The 21,282-nt window shown below is 40.8% G+C and overlaps 1 protein-coding gene across 2 annotated transcripts in view; it reads right to left on the minus strand.

The window, feature by feature from the left end:
* grin2bb (glutamate receptor, ionotropic, N-methyl D-aspartate 2B, genome duplicate b) overlaps positions 1-21,282 on the minus strand; it is a 95,421-nt gene that overhangs the window by 62,785 nt on the left and 11,354 nt on the right. For both annotated transcript variants that reach the window (XM_018665135.1, XM_018665132.1), the window contains exon 3: positions 10,203-10,925. In XM_018665135.1, the coding sequence (XP_018520651.1) occupies positions 10,203-10,925 (723 nt within the window). The remainder of the gene's footprint in view (positions 1-10,202; positions 10,926-21,282) is intronic.

Below are 21,282 nucleotides of genomic sequence, written 5' to 3' on the forward strand. Positions count from 1 at the left end.
TACACCGGCTCTTATCTTTGTATCTTTTATCTCTCGCTGCCAGTTTCGCTCTCTCGCTCTCCCTCTCTCTGTATTCCCTAAACATAAAAAACACTGCATGATGAAGCTCGGTTTCATGAACGGTGGCACCAGAGCTCCCTCTAATATGTACATCTTTGGAAAAAATGATCTTAACATAGTTGGAGTTTGTTTTAAGTTTGAACCCCCAATGACACTGAATGGCAAAAATTATAGATGGGTCATCTGGAACTTTTTGAGACAAGCACTGCCTTGAGGATGGGGCTTTGGGAGCTGTGGAAAATGAAATTTGCATGAATAATGTGCTATGGATGGGAAAATTATTACAGAAAATATACTGTTGCAGATACTAGTGTGTGTCCTATCCTAGATGTAAGCACTACCTGGCAATCAGTCAAGATTAAGGCTCTTTACTGGGCTGGTGTTTTAGTATTGTACACCTAGGCTTCACTGAGTAGTTGTTAAATGATTTCATGACATAACTGAGACATCTGTCAGCATTAATCTGTTCAGTCCCACTGGCAACCACTTGATGTTCTGATTTTAAACCAACACAGACAGCTGCTGTGATTGGCACATAAACAGAACAGAACACAACAGTTCATCAGTCAATCTGATCAATGCTTGTTTTTCAAAGGTCACGGGAACAAGTTTGTCATTCAGCGATCGCAGCAAATCCTCTACACTGAACAAAATAAGCTGTCTGACACTGCCTTTCAAAACAACACATCTAAGCATTTCATAACCTGACGTCTCTATCCGCACTATCCCTAACTGTGAAAAAATTATTCATATATCTGATTTGCCACTGCTGCGGTTAAAGCTGCTACAAACAATATAATATTAATAATGACTTTCTGCTCATTGTTTTGGTCTCTCAACAACTTTGTTTCCAGCTGCAGTGGACAGCTGTTTTTTTTGTTTTGTTTTGTTTTGTTTTGTTTTGTTTTTTTGTTTGTTTGTGTGTGTGTAAAAGCTCTCATAATTGTACACTACCTCCTCAGCAGATAGATAAACTCAGCAACTAGCTGGTGAATTATGGTGAAGCATTTAGAACCTTAAAGGTGGTGGAGACCAAAAACAGAGCTAAAAGAGAATGAATCCTGGACTCACATTTACTCTATACTTCAAATGAATGCTAAATTTTTTTGGTAGTATGTCAGTGGCGCGTTTGCGACTTATTGCACTGCCCCTAAGTGGACAAAAAAAAAGTCACTTAACAGCGATTTTTCAATTTTTTAATAAATAATTTTGTAATAATAATTCAATAAGTTCAATAAATTTATCTCAGTGCTTTTTAAGTGAAACAGTTAGGAACTTTTGTTTTGAAAAGTGCTAAATAGATTATTCTTAAATTACTTATCACTGCCTGGGCAGCTGACAGAAAAGAGCAATAATTCACACAGCCACTAGAGGTCCTCATCAGGTAAAGGTAAACAGTTTGGCATTTGAACAAACAACTAATGTTGCTGCTTTTCTTGTTAGAACAATCTCAGAGATAAATAAAGTTTTAATATAATTTGTCTCAAACAGATCAGCAGGTGATGAATCTGAAATAAACTAGCGGGCTTCTGTCATAAAAAGGCTAATATGGGTTCATTTGAATCATACGCCATCTTTAGCTTACTTAATAAAATTAGCTGGTAATTAGGTCTCATCTGCTGGAATGTTAAAAGACCAGATAGTTACTGCTTGGTAGGGAGAAGCCAAGTGAGGCTCCCAAAGCCTTCTGACAACCTGTTGTAACTGAGTGCAATGCAGAGAAGTCTCCTGTGATCTCCCAAATTACTCATCCTGTCCACGCACAGCAGAGCCGCTGATAAAACGAACTCATTATATGGAGAGAAAGACAAGGAGGGAGAGAAAGAGAGGAGAGAGAGGGGAAAAGGGAGGAAAGGATTTGCGGTCCATTTGAAGGGCACAATTAAAATTAAGAAATTTATCAAGAAAAAAATTAGCGTGCAGAAAAAGAAGCTCATTGTGTGAGTGCTCAGTGTATTCATGGGACAGTGAGGTTTGGATAGGTTAAAGGGGTTGTCGGACAGAATGAGGCGATGAAAAGAACGAAAGTGAGGAGGAGGAGGACAGAGATGAGAAAGGGACAACGAGATGGGAGGGATGAGGACATTAGCCTCACACCTTCTTTGACCTCAACCTTGATTCCTCATTTTCAGTGTGTGTGTGTGTGTGTGTGTGTGTGTGAGAGAGAGAGAGAGGGAGTGTCGGACAGTATGATGAGCGAATCTCTCTGAAAACAATCTTACTCTCAGGATACAGCACTGACCTGAAATATTTAGCTCCACAAACCTGCAACTTAAACCTGCTGCACAGTGTTTTATTTTGTTGCTGAGACAGAAGAACTGTATGGGCAATAATGCGCAAAGGTAAAAACACTCATGCATCAACTATCCAGCTGAGATTTCAACACGTAATGAGAAGAAATGAGATGTGAGATTACAACTCTGTCTCCTCAAAATTAATTCTAATGCACTTCACAAATATGTTTTAAAAGAGTAAAAGCTATTGCTGCGTGGATTATGTTCAGTAGCACATTTTTCCAGTGGAGGAAGTTTTCGTATTGCACAGGAATCATACAGAGGCTGTCGGGGTGGATGGTAGGCATACACAACACAAGATTCTGACACCAGAGACTTGGATTTGCATTCTGAGTCCTACATGTTGTTAGGCTTATGTAACAAATGTACTTTAAATATGAGGACAGATTGCAGTTTTGGTTAAATACTGAACAGCTGAACACATCCTCCTGTCTGAGGTAACATCAGTAACTCTATGGACAGCAACGCTGGTTTGTCAGTCAGTCCACCACTTAAGTCCAGACTGAAATATCTCACTGACTAGGACCATGTCCCCTGAGGATGAAACCGTCTGACTTTGGTGATCCGCTGACCTTTCATCTAGCGCCACTCTGAGGTTGACAGTGTCTCAACAACTATTGGTCGGAACTGCAGTTAAGTTTGGCGCAGGCAGTCACGGTCCCCAGAGATCAAATCCTAACGACTGATGATGATTCCCTTACCTGCATTTAGCACATTATGCTGATTAAAAAAAAACTGTGATCTACAGCAGTACATTTCCCCTTAACATATTTTCTGTTGCAAATTAGAAGTATAGAAATTTCATTCCTAGGAGACAGGATTAGAAATTGAGCTTCTACAGTGGGATTTCCAAATAAAGTCACTAAGCTCATGCCAAGAAAACTACCTTGGACGTTGTCACAGTTCACAAACTCTTGTCTCCCATTCACTGACAGAGAAGCAGCTTCAGGCTTTGTCGTGCCATGACATCACAGATTAGAGTGAGCTCTTTTGATTTTTGCTTTAAGAGACAGACGTTCATGTCCTCATACAGTACCTACATTTAGCTGTCTACGAAGGGGCAACAGGAATGACACAGAATACATTATTTCTCCCAACCACAGGCTCTGTCTGTTGGGCCTCAAAAGGGTTAAATGTTCGGCAAAGCCAGGAAAATAGGAACATCAATCAAATGCAGGCTGCCATCGTATCTCACAAAGACAGAGTGAGAGAGAGAGAGAGAGGGAGTAAGTGTGCTTAAAACTCTCACAGTGTGGGATTAGTTTTACAGGGAGAGGAAGGGTGAAGTAATCATTACTGGAGCACGTCTGTTGTTTCAGTCCCATCCAAATCAGGTCAGTCAGTCACCTACAAAGTAATCATAATCTCAGATCTCAAAAAGCGCTCGTGCCATGAGTGAAATCTGCGAGACTGATAATAACCTCTGTGTTATTGAGACGAGGGAAGGACCGCTGGTTCAAACTTGTTCAGACTTTTCTTTGCTCTTGTAAACAAGCTATGTCATCACTGCTCGAGTCTCTACTCAGCATCACTTGTGAAGGTTACATTTGACATATGGGGCATTTTTGTTGCAGTGACAATGCACAAATGTAGCAGACACTCCTGTGTAATTTCTGAGACCGATCGAAGAGATCTCCTGCACAAATTGGCTTTTCACATTACTGATGTCCTGCGTTAACGATTACGTTCCGCACATTTCCCTGAAAACTAATCCTGTCTGAATGGGACTTAAGAATGACAGTGTATAATATGTACATGTGCAGTTTATTATTGTAGTTTGTTCTTTAATTCTCTTGTCTTTTGGGATTGGTCCTAATTGCAAAAGGGGGCATTACAGAGGCAGTCCATTATCCTCTCATGTACAACCACCAGGCATAATGGGATACGCGGTGCATGCAGGATGAAAGGAGGGGACTCATAAAACCACAAATTGGGAACGAGAACAATAAGATGAGAAAATACAGAGCACCCTCAGCTCAAACGATTGTGTCAGCTGCAACAGATTGGCAAGGACCTATGTATCACTGTACAGGCTGCCAGCTGGTCTGGCTAACATCAAATAATGAAGGCCAAACAGGTCCATAAGATAATTTACCTCCCTGGTCGTGTCTGTCTTACAAGAAGTCCTCACACACTTCTGCACAAAAAGATGCCTATTTTAAGACAGAGAGGGTGTATAATTGTAGTAATCAATCAAGGGGTGGTGAATCAGTTTTCACTGACAGAGAGCTACGTCTCTGTAACAAAAGGAGTTTTTTTATGTGGGTACAATGGCAGTTTGTTCTTTTACACTGTATTTTCTCCTTTCTTTTCTTTGGAGAAATCACACCACAAGAGAGCCGCAGCACAGTGGTCCATTCATCCATGAGTTTTACTATTGACCACCCGACACACAGTTCTTCACCCCAAGAGAGATTTATATTCAACAAGCAGGAACTTTAAGCCCCGTGTACAGTTACAAAACTAGTAGGCAGTCTTGAATGGGCTGACAAAATCCTAGAGAAAGAAAAGAAATCAACTTTAAGGAGAGCGGACCCTGTATGAGGAATGGTACAGGACGCCGCGCGCCTCTAGGTACCTTGTTTGCAGTGAAAACAACTGCTGTAATCTCCCCAAACACAGGCAAAGAGGCTATTATCGTCAAACACCAGCATGCTGTACGTGTTCACGCACATGCGCAGACACACACGTGCACAAAGGCACATACACACACAGCTTAAGTCCCAACAATAGATCTGGAAGACCTCATTAGTCTCCGGAGCCAGAGTTGAGTGTAGGCCAAGGCCAACTCTGTCGTCCTATTATGCCAATACCAACACATGGCACAGAGTGAATTAATGGCTAAATGGAAGCGTGCAAATTGTTTGGTGCATAATGGGCCTACCTGCATCTGTCGCTGATTCATTATAATGGGTTACAGGGAAGGAAAATAAAGCCAGGAGTGCTGCGGGGCATCAGGCCAGTTTATTTGGCCACACTGAGGCTGTGAAGCATGTGGAATAATGCAGTGTGAAGATCAAATGCCATTAAAAGGACATGCATGTTCAATGTTTTTTTTTCTTTACTTTTTTTTTTAATGGAAATATAATTGCTCAGTGACCAGAGAGAAATCAAGTGGTTTGTCCTACATAGACGCCTGAACTAAAGGACTTCAGAAGGATTTGCTGCAAAATAGATTAGACATAATTGTGGACTGATAAGGAATGGACTTGGCAACCTGAAGGGAATTGAGTTATTGATGCTGGAAAATCACTCACTTGCGCTTTTGCAGACATGTTCAAACAAGCATGTGCACACACAGTTAGGGTTCATCCAACTGCCCCTCATGACTCTATAGGCTTCATGTTCCACCTCACCCACACAGCTCTTCACCTCTCCATCTGAAATTTCTGCAGCACACCATCGCTCTTCTCTAGGCTCTTCTGTCTCCTTTGTTTTTTATAAATTTAGAATAGATATACAACTTCATTGTACTGTCTTCAGTTCACAGGATATAAAATGCTAAAAAACACAAAAAGTCGGCAATCAAAATGTAGAAATGGGAACTGTAAAAAGATGTCAACAAAACAAAGTGATTCATCGGCTGTGTTACGCTCAAATGAAACTACACTCAGTATATCCATCAGTTTCCTTCATGTGTAAGATGTAAAAGTATTTTTGTATGTCCTGTTCTCATTAGTGGATTCGTCCGCAGACTTGAAATAAATGCACACGAAACTTTAGTGTTGACCAGAAGCGAGCCACATTGAGAGTGCTGACCCTTGAAGGAGCCAAAGTGTCTAAAATAGATGAGCAGCATATCTGCTGTGTTGTACTATTCACTTTTATTCACCGCTCATGTGTCAAAAGTATTAACTTCTCCACATGGTTTGCAGACACATGAGTCAGTCAGTCAGTGTAAATACATCTTTTGAATGAACTCTGTGAACTTACTGTTAAAAAAATGAGTTAGTAAGCTTTTTCCCTCTTCAATAAAACTGTCTGATGAATGAAATTATGTACAATCATGTGGACAAAATGCCAAGGGGGGAGGAAAAAGCACAGTGCAGAGAAAGTAGAAAGAATCTCTGGGAGGTAAAATGACTCAGTGGAGCTAGCATGTTAATTTGCTCGCTACAGTACTTCACCAACCTTGTGAGTAGTCACCAGGCTAAAAGGTTGAGGTATTTCCCAAACACATGTGGATGAATTCTGCTGTGATTTTAGGTCGTTCAACAGACTTAGCAGATTGTAAACTTTTTTAAAGACTGTACAAATTCAGAGTGGAAATGTAATGGCATTAAAAGACATTTAATCAAATGCTTTGGAACAACAAACGTTTACCACAATTTAAATCCTGGGTGACTGAACAGAACAGCACGCTACACATGGAAAACAGTTAATATTATGTAATGTATTTAATCTATTGTTTTAAGATGACAGCCTGGAACCACTTTAATACCGATATATTATACTGTATTGCACTAAATGTGTATATGCATGGGTGTATATCACATTTCTCATTGTCTATGTCACTTTGAATTGCTGTGTGAATATTAGTTCTACCCATGGATTAATGAGAAAGGGATACTGGTTATCCACAGACTCTTATTTTGAAATACAGTATACGGGATGCTCAACAGGCTGAAACAAGATGTGCAGGACAATCTGTAATTTGATAATTTATCATGCAAAACTGCTGCACAAACTTTGTTCATTCATTGTGCAACTAACGATGATTAGCACTGAAAAGTACCAATTTTGAATGACGATGACAAAGATATTCAATTCACAAACATAGTAATTCAAGAAAATTGTATAATACTCCTATCTGAACATAAATTTCTTGGTTTTATAGTCAAAATTGTTGCTGATTAATTTTCTGACAAGTGACCATCTGTTTCAGCTCTACACTGTGTATTTGTTTTTTTGCAGAGGGTGTTGTTATGTTTCTGTTGTTTTGTGTGACTGAAAAGCTAAAAATAGAACATTAAAAAAACATAAAAAACAGCCACAGTAGCACAAGAAATCACTACTTCTTTACAGCAGTGAAATGCAATTCACCTCTCCATCCTTCCCTCTAACTCTCACCACCATAGGGCACTATCCCTTTTCTCTCTCTCCCTCCATAACTGCTTTTATACAGTACGTAGAGAGAGAAATATATAAGCAAGTGGTTGCCATGCCAACAGTATCCACTGCATTCATCCCCTCGTTCTGCGTGTGTGTGTGTGACTGACAGTGAACATGCGTAACAGAGAAAGAAAGGGACAATGAGCCAAGTGAGTGAGGGAGAAAACACAGAGATATCTTCTAAAACTGTGTTGAGCATAAAATGATGTCTAATGCAGGTAGCCTCCCCCTCACACACACACACACACACACACACACACACACACACACACACACACACACACATATGATCTCTCTTATGCGCTCTGTTCCAACAGCAGTGTTCTTACATGCCTGTGACACTCTTATCTACAAATTTCCCTCCTGTCGCTTTCAGTTTGTGCCCTCTGTCTCTCTGTCAGCTGTAAAATGGGGTAATTATATGTTGAGCAAAATCCTCTTCCTCCTTCACACCCACACAAGTTGTGTTATTTCATAACCTTCAACCCCCACAACCACCACCATCATCCCCCACCTCTCTCTCTTGTTTATTCTCTTATCCTCTCCTTCATCATTTCCTCTCCCCTTTCCCATCATCTCTGCCCCCAGCCTCATTCTTTGTCCACTATTGGATTTGTCTATGCAGCAGTCCTTTACAGAAGAGAGGAAGAAAAGGCCCTGTAGGGTTCACAGGTGCCTCTGAACCTGACACACAGCCTGGAAACCACTGACGGTATGGCCTTGCTGTGGGGACATGAACGCACTTCACCTTGAATTGGAGCTTCCATTTGATTCTTTCTTTATTAAAGAAAGAAAGCCTTGATTTATTAAAAACGTTAACAAATGTTCTGTGAGGCAACAAGACACAAGTAAAACCAGTAGATCTCATTTACAGACTGACTGTCTTCAGGCTCCAGAAGTTGCGAATTATCCCACAATCGCTGCAATTTATCAAACGTAACCAAATTTTTCTAATTAGGCTATTTAGTAAGCTGATAATGACTTTGGTAAATACATTTGTTTAGATACATGTCTTCACATTACGCATGAATGGCATTAATAAGAGGGCTTTAACTACAGTAATTTCAAGAAATCACTTTGTCAAATTATTATGCAGATTTTTTGCAGCAGGGTCCTCCAAAATCTAATCAGAGTAGTTTGTGCTTGAGCTAATTTGTACACAAGAGCGGCTTCATACAATCATACATGACTCATGACTCTGCAACATGCACTATGGCAGCTGGACAAAGTGAAACACACACTGACAGATATAATGCAAACCAATGGTGATAGAGTGTTTGAATCATACAAACCAAGGAGTTGGAAATGTGTGAATGTGTGTTTTTGTTTTTTTTTTGTTTGTTGTTGTTGTTTTTTATGTGGAAGCCAGTAGTTAATGTGAATTTCTAAAGGTTTTTCTAAAGAAAGCAATAATTCCATCTACCACAAACATAAACAAGCAGCAAAGGAATATAGACGCTTGCACATATTTTGCACTTTGCTTGCACAGCAATATTTACAAATGTTTTTCTCCAATATTTTTTTCACTCCGTGTGTACGATGTGTTGTTTTGACATATTTATGAGCCAAACACAAATGACTTTTTACTCTTTTTGAGGCACTGCAATTTAATTTCAATGTGCTTTAATTTGGAGATTATGAAGTTGCAGTAAATTGGAGCCTTGTTAAATATCTGCCTTAAACTCTTCACACACAAGCCTGTGGCACAATACAGTACTGAGATAAAACTTAACGATGATGAATGAAACTTAACTTTTTTTTTTTTTACCCAAGTACTACCTCCAAGGTCCAGAAAGAGCTGTCACACGAGAATCTACTCAACCAAATATACCTTGAAAATCAAATACACGTCACCAGTGCCATTACCCAGACCATTGAGGGAACTGCAGTGAATCTCTACTGTACATTTCCTCCAAAAGCTAGGCTGCATCAATAAAAACCCCAAAAGCTAATAAAAGTGTATGGATTCCATCATTCTTCTGTGAGGGACTTAACACCACTAAGCCTATTAACACAACATTATTTAAGGATACATTTCAGAGCTACTGTTCTGTTTCTGGATCATAGATTCTCCTCATGCGGCTCTGGCTTGTGCCGAATCTCTGATCCCACAGAGATGGTTTTTTTTTTTCGTCTTGCCAATGTACTCTTTTGTTTCACACTGTGAGTCCTTTCAGAGTTGAGTCAGCTCGCTGTCAGGAACTTCAATATGACGTCAGCCTCACAGAGGAGGTCAATTAACAGCAAAATCAATCAGCGGATAGACTGGGTTAAAATGAGAAGCAGCTCTGTGGTGTGGTGAGAGGCAAAAAAAGTGAGGAAGGAAATTCTCACAGTTCTCTCTGCTTCCTAATTATCCCAAAACAACCAAAAATTTGTACTAAATATCCAGAATAAACTTTCCTGATTCCTTTTCTGGACTTGGCACAAAGAAAAACAACAAAACAAAACACATCGTAATGTTACAGCTATTTGTTTTCCGTCAATGACTTGAAAGGTCTTGACTCATGTTACAGCTAACACGATTTTGCTAGTTCTTGAAGGTGATTTAATCCAGGAACCTGCTCTTGTTGTCAGTAGAAAGTTCTTTGAAATATGCCATACACATACCATCAAAAAAAATAGAACTGTAATAAATGATGGATAAAAAAAATGAACAACTGATGTTTTGTTTGCTGCATGGTTCACAATTAAACATTTTCTTTTTCCTTAAAAGAAGTGAAATAGTTTTCCTACCTTGGCTGCCATGACCATGGAGGAGCCTCCTCTGATGCCCAGGATGGGGATGTGTGTCTGGGCGGAGATGAAGTCCAGGATCTGAGCAATGGCCTCCTGATCCGTGTCGTCACCGAACACTACGCCTTGCAGTGAGTTCCTCGTCATTTGCGCACAGATCCGATTGATGATGCTCTTTGGGTCGGTCTCGTTCATGGTGACCACCTCGACTTTGGGAGGGTAAGGGATGTGGAGAAAGTCCTCTTTCTCAAGTCCAGCCCCGAGGGCTACTTCACTAGAGTTGCCCACTAGGATGACAGCGATACTGAGTGAGTTGATCAGTTTGGGGTTGATTGGGGGGAGAGCCTGTGAGCCAGGAGAGTACTGAGGGGGAATGACGACGCCCCTCTGGGTGCCGCCTCCCCTCTGGCCACCTTGTCCCCCTGGGGCGCCTCCAGGCCCTGTGCCTGGACCTCCACCCCTGCGAGACTCGCAGACAGGCAGGAGGAGTATGGAGAGGAGGAGCAGAGAGAGGGACAAGGAGAGGAAGGGAGGGGACAGCCGAGGCTGAGAGCAATGATGATGCAGGGACTGGTCTTGACGAGGAGAAGGAGGAGGAGGAGGAGGAGGAGGAGGAGGAGGAGGATGGGGGGAGGAGGGAGGGGAGACAAAGCGCTTGTCCTGAAGACGGGAGGGAGAAGGGTGGAGGCTGACAAGCATTGTGAAGGAGTGTAAATGCCGTCCCTAGAAGAAGAGAAGGAAAGAAAGACAGAGAGAGATGATAAATGGTCAACACAAAAATGACCAAAAGTGAAAAACATTAAAACACCAATGTCCATGAACAACTGAATCTAAAAATACTAGGGTTCAAACTTTACATTTTCCAGGACAGTATCATCTGTTGCTTATCAGAGATACAGCCGTGTAGAGTGTGTCAGTATGTCAGTGCAGAAATACCAAAGATACTGTAGGTTTGTTGTATCACCATCACAGTTTTCCACTACAGAGCACGGACAAGTTAATTTTTCAAATGGAAATCATCTGACTCCCTTTATATGTTGGTCACACTTCTATTAAAAAAAACCCTAATAATTTAAGGAATCCTTAAATCTGCCTCAAATCTGCTCAAATCCAGTCATGCAGTGGAGATACAGCCGTGTTATTTTACACCTCTCCAGCGAGTCGTGCACTCATCAGTTTCATCTAAATTGTGGAGGGACTGTGGAAAAACTCACATTGACCATATTCATGGGTCTTTTCAGGCAGCAATACAAAAAGAAATGGAGCATATCATTCAATTTCTGTTCTGTATTAAGTATCATTTTGTACTTTTGGGGAAAGTGTTGAGAGAAATGTTGGACAAAAGAGATGACCATTTGTCCAGGATATTAATTTGAGCGACTGCAAAATTATATCTACAAGTGACAAAATGAGCAACAGAGAAGATGACACATGACGTGAGAGCTAACCTTTGTTCATATGAAAAAGCTAGATGGAATATATTAAATGAATTTCCTACGACACTGGTTATCAGAGCGTCATCTATTTTTTAATTTACACCAGTGAACCAAAACATCACGACCACTCACAGATGAAGTGAATAATACTGATTATCTTGCAACAATGTCACATGTCAAGGTCTGGTATAGATGAGATGGTAAGTGAACGGTCGCTTCCTGGAGTCAAAGTGTTGGATATGGGAGAAGTGGAACAGTTTGAAGAGTTGACCTGACTTGACCTTCTCATTATGGATGGATCCACTTTGTGTAGAGCAACTTTCACTACCCCCCCCCCCCCCAAAAAAAAAAAAAAAAAAACACTGTAATAATGCCACTGCTGCTGGCTCGACATTATAGATAACACTTATAAAGAACACTTCTAGAAAAATTCTAGAAATACAGATGATTCAACTCTTAATTGCAGACCAAACTAAGTGACCCACATAGCTGGGTATCAAACCACACACTGAGAGAGAGAGGCCTGTAAGCATCAAGTGACAGCGCCACATCCATTATACTGCGCTGTGACTTCCTTGGAGGAACCCTGTGGCACACATCAAAGACAGCGCAGTGAAGAGATAGTGTGTGTGTGTGTGTGTGTGTGTGTGTGTGTGTGTATTTTGAGGGAGTCGGGACAGCACTGGGTGCATTTTGACAGATTGACAGCCTCACAGCTTCATGGACTAGCTGCCAGGCTAAGTGACCATTAGACACTCAGACTGGGCTCAACTGAGCCTCTCTCGCTCCTTTTTGTCTCTCCATCTCTCTCTCTCTCTCTGCCACCCTCCAAACCTGTTTTCTTTCAGTTGCTCCCTGTAACCCTCTGAGATGCCTTCGCTGCTGTTTGAAGTCAACTGCAGACCTGTTATTTACTATTATTGCTATTATTTACTGCTCTCCTATTAGCAGCCATACAAAGAGCAGTGGAGTAGAGTATAGAGGAGAAGTGACGGAGGAAAAGGGAGAGGGGAAAGAAAGTGAGCAAGAAAGAGAGAGGCGGAGTGAAAGATGTAAGCAGAGGGAGGTGACAGGCAGGGAGAAACACAATTAGTCATAGCCTGATGTGAAAATTGTGGTTTCTTACCGCGTGCGTATGTGTGTGAGCACACGCACATACAAGTGTGTCGGGAGTACAATTTTAGGCATATTTTCTGCACAGATAAAAACAAGGAATCTTAATGAGTATATGTTCATGCTTATATTCTAAATTAAGCACAGAGGAGCACTTTGGGATGGGGATAAATGAAGGGCAGAGTAAAAGGCTGTCTCCTCTTCTTCACTCTCACACCTTTACTAATCTTTTATTTATCAAGCAGCACTGTGCGTTGTGGAGCAGATCCAGTCAGCACTAAAAAAAAAATAAATAAATAAAAAAAATAAACAAAAAAAAAGTCCAAAGAAAACAAAGGAAAAAGGGAGAAGTTGTAAGAAGAAAGGAAATCTGACAGAGGTAGAAAACAGCAACAGAAAGCGAGGAGTAATCTGTGAAACAGGGCGAGCAAAGACAGAAGAGGCCGAACAGCATGGAAAATCAGAAGAGGAGGAAATGTGATCTCCACATAGAAAACAGTTTGTCTAAAAGGTCTAATTACCAGAGGTTTGTCAGGCTTAATTGCAGGTGCACATGCTAATTGTAAACGAGGACGCCACAGTGGAAGAGAGATAGAGAGGGAGAGAGAGAGAGAGAGAAGAGAGAGAGAGAAGGAGGAGGAGGAAGCGAGTGGGAGGAAGGCAGCAGAGAGAAGAGAAGAGGAGAGAGAAGAATGGGGCGAGGGAGAGAATAAATAGAGACATACACAAAAGAGATGGAGGTGGAGGAAGGAACAGCAATAAGAAACCCAAAGGAGGGAGGGAGGGAGGGAGGGAGAAAGTGAGGGAGGGAGGTGCGGAGGGGCAACACAGCTGAAGTAGGAAAGATGAAAAGAGGACATGATTAGCACAAGATGATAAAAGAAGAGCAAAGGATGGGGAGGAGGTTAAAGAAATCTAAAGAAAAAAGATAACTAAGGGAGGAAGAAAAAAAAACAGTCTCAATCCACGGACGGTGAATCTACTGAGAGGGGGCACTGGAGGGAAACTATTAGAAAAAAAATAACACAAGAAGTGTGACAGTAAACGAGGGAGCGGAGAAAGACAGAGACCCATTCGGATATGTGTTTCTGTATAACAGCAGTGCTCGGTTTCCATAGTAACAATTCAAATATGCCTCCACATAACACCCTGATGGACAGGAAGATACACACAACTCGCACCAATTCATGCAGCACGCTACATGCGGCGCGTGCCCTCTCCTAATAATACACAATTTACTTTTATCTAAGCTGGCGCATATTGCTGCGCCGACTCTCACTGACAAAAATAAAACACTTGTAACATAAAATAAATAGCACGGTGCCTTCGCACAAACATGTGCACGCACTCCCACATACACACATACGTGGTAAGTTAATGTACTCCTGCAGATAGAGATGATCCAGTGCTCCGCCTTTTAGTGTACCTCACATTAAAAATGAATCTCCAAAAGGGCTACGGGCAAATAAACTGAAATAAGACGACAGAGGGAGCATCCAGCCAGCAAAATGACTGAGCAGGAGCTCCTATGACATTTGGACTAATCAGGCCTTCATACAACATCTCCCCTGCCACCAACGGCCCCCAATTAATAACATTTAAATGGAGGGTGTCAAGAGTGGATCATTTACTCGCAGCAAAACAGAACAAAAGTAAACCATCTAACGCTGCGTCAATGAATTCAAGTTGACATATGAATTTATGTGCTTTTGTACGCCCATTACAGCACTTACACAGCTATTTCAATAACATATGCAGCGCAGGGAAAACATGGATAAGTGGCGGCTGCACAAAACACCCACATGTGTGCATTGCTTGTATCCAGTAATTTACTGCAGACGTGACTAACCCTCTACCCAGTGCTCCGATACAGACACACACATGCATGAGCGCAGAGCTAAGCCACGCAAATGGCTTGAACATGAGCACTGCAGGTCAAGCACTGTTTGGGTTCATGCGTTCAGACATCTGAGCCCTCATGGTTTGCAGGTGATGGCTTCTGTTTTTCCAACATTAAGAGACTTGTGTGTGACCTTACACGCATAAATGCACACACACACACACGATCATGTTAATGTGCATACAGCAGGCTCTGGGTTGACCTGGATCATGCCAAAAAGACTGAGACATCAGTCATATGCTGCTTAACATTTACAAAGAGCATTGATCACAGGACTCTGTCAAATGGCACAAACCACCAATAGAATAACCAGAGCTGTTTGAGACGCACAACTGCGCGCACACACACACACACACACACACACACACACACACTTGTGGATTTCCAATCTGCCAATAAAGATCCCACGTGATCAGTCAAGCCATGGAGAGTGCGCCTTTATCAACTGGTCCCCTGTCAGCTCCCACAGTAATGAATATGTGTGGACTTTAATGGTCACGTGTTTTTCCTGAATATTGCAGTGGATTACAGACTATGGTGCGCTCGCTGCAGAGGCTCGAAGCAGCAGCCCGAGAGACGTTAAAACAGAATCTGCCACGCTATTTAAAACACACGTAGGCCATCATTATCAGGCTCTACTATATCCCTGGAGACTTGATGTGGTGGGCTGCGCTGTATAGCATTTGAAAGGCATTGTGGATAACATAAGCTGACAGGCATATCTATTAAGGAGCCCATTTACATTCAGTGGGTGGTCAGTTACAGGTAAGAGTGCTACTTTTGTCATCTCCACTAAAGCATACACTGCATCAGACATGATTTACAAATAACAACAAATCATACTAAACTGTGCTTTAACAAATTATAAAAGGCATGCTAGACACTATAAATGCAGAGTATGACCTGACAACAAGGAGAGAATCTTTGAGAGCTGAGTGTTTTTATTTCATTTAAAGGCCTGGATATCCCCCTGGGGAGACGCAACAGCAGGTGACAATGTTTGACATTTGTGTTTACTGTCACAACTCCAATACATCATCAATAATTCACAAACTCACTGTATTTTATTAACTAGAGACTGTTTTTTTTCTGACATCCACCCATTGTGTTTCCAGGGACAAATGATCTGTTTTTCATTTAAAAGAATAAACAAGTGGTAAAATAAGGGCATTATCTCTGATCTTAGTGATTCAGAACAGCCCCAGGACAAAATAGTGTGCAGTCTTTATAATCAACATCTATCCAGCTGAAGTACCTGTGCGTCAGTCTCCAGAGGGACCTTAAAAACACAGTAGGGAACTGATATTTAAATTTCAAAGCAGGTGACCTTTGAATACAATAAAAAGGAGCAAAGGAAAAGAAAATGAAATTTAATCCAAACACGTATATTTTTTTTTGTCCTTTTAGATCTTCCTCTCTTTGCAAACGACATCATACTGAGCGTTTAAAGCTGCTCTGATAAACATTTTATATTAACAATGGATCAAATATCCAAGTGTAATGTGAAAAGGGTTGCTTAAAGTAACAAACGTACAGAATTATCATCCAATCCTCTGAGCATTTTAGTGTCTTTCAGCTCATAGTTTGTTTTTTTTTCAGCCCATGACCTTTCTGTTTTGGTCTCTCTCTGCTCTCAGCAGTGTCAATTTTTGCCACAGAAAACATCTATTTTCAGAAAAAGCAAGATATTTCCTTCAAACCCTGGTGGAGATCAAAAACAAAGGTAAACAGGGAATGAATATGGAACTTAACATTTGACTGGTAGCAAGCAACATGACTCCAGATCAACGCTAATATTAATCTGTATGCAAACATTTTTGGCATATGAACTTTTTAATGTGATAATATGTCAATGTTGTGTTTCCAATTTACCAAAGTGGCCAAAAACATACAGGTGTAAAGAAAGCTTTCTGCTACATCTGTGCCAAACGGAGTTAAGTCTCTTGCCTGTGGAATATTTCTTTCTTTTTACTTTTGCTCTCCCTGAATGTGTGGTGGACAGCCACATGTCTTTCTGATAAAAACAAAGAACAAAAAAAAAAACAAACAAACACAATGTTGTCGTAGGTCAATGACGTTTATTCTGATCCATCAGTCAGAGCTGTGTGACATTGTGCTCAGGTAATCAGACATCATGCAGCTATAATGACTACCCTGCAGGGGAGGTGAAAGCCAACACAAGTTCTATTTACATCCTCTGTAATTATTCAATTCACTCTCACAAAGTCAACTGTCAGTGTGAGTTGAATGTTTGCCATAAAATATAGTGACTCTCCACTCTACCATCATAGTCATAACTGAATAAAACATACAAACTGTGCTGCTGTTGTACACCGCGGCATCAAATGACTGACAGTTATATTAAAGGGATAAAGGCCGGTGTCCCTCTGTATTTTCACTTACTGTCAACAATCCAGAGAAAAGACCAAAACCAACAATGTGATTGTGTATCTCTCAATACTTTCCCATTACCCTGTCTGTGGCACTCAGCCCCATTACTTACTGCAGAAAATGTAAAGCTCTAAAAATGGCTACAGTATACAGTTTCATTTATTTTAAAACAAAGGTTCATTTTCTAAAAGAGAAGTTTTTAGAAAAAGTAACTCAAACAGTTGTAATTCAAGCATTTGTCACAGACTATTTTCAGTTGTGAATTAATACACATTTGGTGGTATAGTTGAGTATTTATGTCAAGAGGGTGGTTATTGTGAGACTGCCTAGCACTAAAATATAGTGCCTATTTCCATCGTAATGAAACGACGTGTTACCCACTGCAACAGAGGAATAAACTATATTGGGCTTTGACTACGCAAACAATACTTGTTAGAGGGATGAATTCACTGTTGGTTTAGGTCTTTTCATGGGATTTGCTGGCAGTGAGGAAAAAAATAGAATATTAAGAATCTTATCCTTTAAATCAGGCTGATAATTTTTGGACGATTAAAGACGTTTAATTTAGAAACTGGGTGGGATGAGAGAGGCTGAGAAAAAAAAGAGAGGAAGATGGAGTCACTCTTATAGAATTAGGGATATGGCGCAAACAAGAGAAAACAGTCAGGGGAACATAATATATAACATATAAGGGGCAGAAATCAGGCGTGCGCATTAAGATAGCATGTAACCACTGGTGTCTTTGAGTGATCTAATACAGTCGTCTCTACTGAATAATCTGTCACCTCACCTCTGTCTTGCAGAGGGGCCAGAATGGCAGAAAAAAATCACTAGTTTATTGAAGAGTGTCTTGGTGTTTCATTAAGTGCACTTTAGTCTGGTCAAGAATCCTCTCCCTGCTAATTACACTTACAATGAGACGCACTACAGATCTCTACCGTCACTGAAGTTGCCTCAGCTCTCTTAATAACTCTATATGGTCTCTTCATCAGAGGCAAATAAACTGTCCGAGACAGAGACACACACAACGGATGCAAAACTGTGAGCATACATGACCAGTGCAATACATATGCACACATATATACACAACAAAAAATACACACTCAGAGGCACAAGGATGAAGAAAACCCAACACTGAGGGAGGATCCGTCTATCCCCAGGGCTCTTCATTACCTCATTGAAGCCATTTATTCCACTGAGGTTACATCTCCTGCTCTGGACTTAATTTAGCAGCAAAGTGACGTGTCCCTCTCTGCAGCGATACAGGGGCCTTTAAAGCCTCAGATGGTCTGGACCACCACTGCTTCATGGCCACACAGTGCATGCAGATCTATGCCATGTCAAGTCAAATCGAGTAAAAAAATAACCAAAGTTATCTCTGAGTATTTTTCATACAGAGAAGGTCTAGACTGTACTCGTAACAATATTATCTCTGCAATGTGTGCAAAATGTCACAAGAGTCCAGGCTGGATACTGTTGGTTTCTAGCTTGGTTTTTTTTTCTTCCCCTTTTTCTTTTCTAAAGGCTATTATAACTCACTCTGATACAGTACATTATTGGATCTGAAGCAGCACAGTCTCTAAAGCGCCAGTCACACCCTCTGTTCAGCCACAACTGATAATTTATTTTCTCAGGTTTCCTTCAGTTGCCTTTCTCAAAAGCTGAAACACGATCGCAGAGGTTTTCTGTTCACATTCAAAGACAATGTGGTGTCTGCTGCCTCACTGGTCTCACAATTTGAGCATTCAACAGCTATAGCTCTCCTGAGGTTTTGATAGCATGCCTATGGCGCCGAAGACTCATGGGAGAAGTCTGAATATCCACACTGTCTCTTCTGTAATTCCTCTTAATTACCTGAGGCCTCACACCAAGACCCAAGACCAGAGTCTCCCACAGGGCAGCCTTACACCTCTGCCACCACCTGTAACTATACTGCCTACAAGCAAGCCCTCTGTGCCAGGCTAAGTCAGTTTGTTGAAGGCATTGTAAGTGTTATGCAAATAATATAACCCAGGCTGTTATCCACTGATAAAGAGCAAGTCTAAAAAAATTCTCTGGCATTTCAGTCACCACAAATCCCTCTGCCTGCTGGTCACTAACCAAACAACAGCTAGAAAACATCTGCTCTGACCTGGGGACCAGTTTTCATCAGTGGGCAAAGACATAGGTCACATGAAAGGCTATGTTATACTGCTATGCTACTCTTGAAATGCTCTTAGTCCATGTGTTTGGTATTTTTGTGTCCTGCAGAGTGGCTGTGGATTTAATCACACAAATGCCTTATACCCTTATATTTTGGTGATTACATTGGATAAACCAAAGTGAAAACATATAACACAAGTGTTATGCATCATCCACTGTGCACTAGAGACTAACTTTAAATATCCCCACAAATTTAAAATGAACTTAAGACGGGAACATAACCTGGTTTTGGCTGCATATTTAGTGCTGTATATATTCACACTCATTCTTTTCCCGCTTGGAGAACCAGGATTTGCACTCTCCTCTCTGCTGGCTGAGCCGTACAAGGCAGCGATGAAATCCACACAGCTGTTTAAAAGGTGTGACAGGTAATGTGACTGGCTGAGCACAAATTATTTATAATTATATTCCACTTTACCAGCCCATTTTTCACACTGTGTGCCGTGCGTATATTTGAAGAACCAACAGAAGGGAAGACTAAACTCTGCAGGTGAAGTAGAGACAGACAGTTTGATCACTTAAAATGTGACAATACAAAAACAACAGAGGTGCTAATGATGAACTACATAAAGGTTATGATTCTGCAGTAAAGACTCAACACACATGTACACAACACAGCAGGTCACAAGCTGAGCCACAGGGAAACTAACATAGAAACACTCCATGTTGTGTTATGTGTGTTATGGTAACTGTTTATATGAATCAAGAATATTTCATTTATTATCCCTTCCTATAAAAACATCAATAAATTAAACTCAAAGCACCCAAAGAGTTGTTCAAATGGACCTGCACTATCATCTCTGCGCAGCTGCTCATCCTGGTTCTCTGCTCCTCATCAAGTCTCTCAGATTATTAACCACTGACCACGATCATATAAACAGGGAATCATGCTCTGATTTTGGGCTTTCATTCAAATATAAGTGGGTCTACTGATTCTCTATCAAATGCATCATTTAAAAGAACTTTGAAAAAAAACCCTCTGGGGATTCAGCGCTGATAACCTGAGATATCTGAGTGATTACATCTTTGACGGGCTACTTTCTGTTAGCAAGGGTCTCATGACGATTTATAAAGAATTCAGTTCCAACTATTTTAGTTTTGTCAGAGATACAGTTAAAAAATGATTACTTATACATCAAGAGGGAGCTCAACTCGTGTTATTTCTTAGAAGCTCCATAGGTTAAAATATACCATTATACACTGCAGAAGTTCTCTGATAGTTGTTAGCAAGATCCTTGACACAACTGAGACAGACAGACTGAGAAGATTGGTAAAGAAGTGGCTGTTGAATAATCAATATTGCTGCAAGTCTGTTTTCTAAATGTGTTTATTTGCTCTCTTTTGTAGCCTTATTGTGTTTTTTTCCCTACAGTTTTAAATGTACGCTGTGTGGCCACTTTGTTAGGTACATCTGTTAAATCTAACGCAGTTCAATACAACATCTATCGGTCTGTATCAGAAATTTTCATCCAACTAAGGCTGCTCAGTCTGCTGGTTATTTTTGGAAATAATGGAGATTATTGTTTCTAAAATGTCGTCCTAAAGCCCAATGTGGCATCTTGCTGATTTTGTCCAAACAACAGTTCAAAACCCAAGGATATCCATCTTATGGTGATATCAAAACAGGAGCAAATCCTCACAGCTGACATGGTGGAGCTGGATGATATTTGGCCTGTTTTCTTGATAATGATAAACATCAGAATAGTTGCCCAATAATTCAGCTGATTAATCAAATAATCATCTCAGCTCTTCATCCCACATGAACCTGGAACATTTATTTCAAGATCCAATTGCACAGACCTAATCCCCTCACAAATAAATCTCAGCAATATAAGCCCACACACTCCCCTCCACTTAGGCCTAAATGTGGCATCAGAGCCCCAGACACAGGGTAACATGTCCTCTTTTCCTCTTCGCTCACCTTCCAATTTACCCCCCTGAGAGGTTAAGCTCTACCTTTCGGCCTTGCCTCTCTCTCACTGATCAGCTGTTCCTCTGCTTCGTTAAGAAAGAAGGGACAAATAAAAACACAGACAAC

This window comes from Lates calcarifer, linkage group LG5 (assembly GCF_001640805.2).
Source record: "Lates calcarifer isolate ASB-BC8 linkage group LG5, TLL_Latcal_v3, whole genome shotgun sequence".
Lineage (NCBI taxonomy): Eukaryota > Metazoa > Chordata > Actinopteri > Centropomidae > Lates > Lates calcarifer.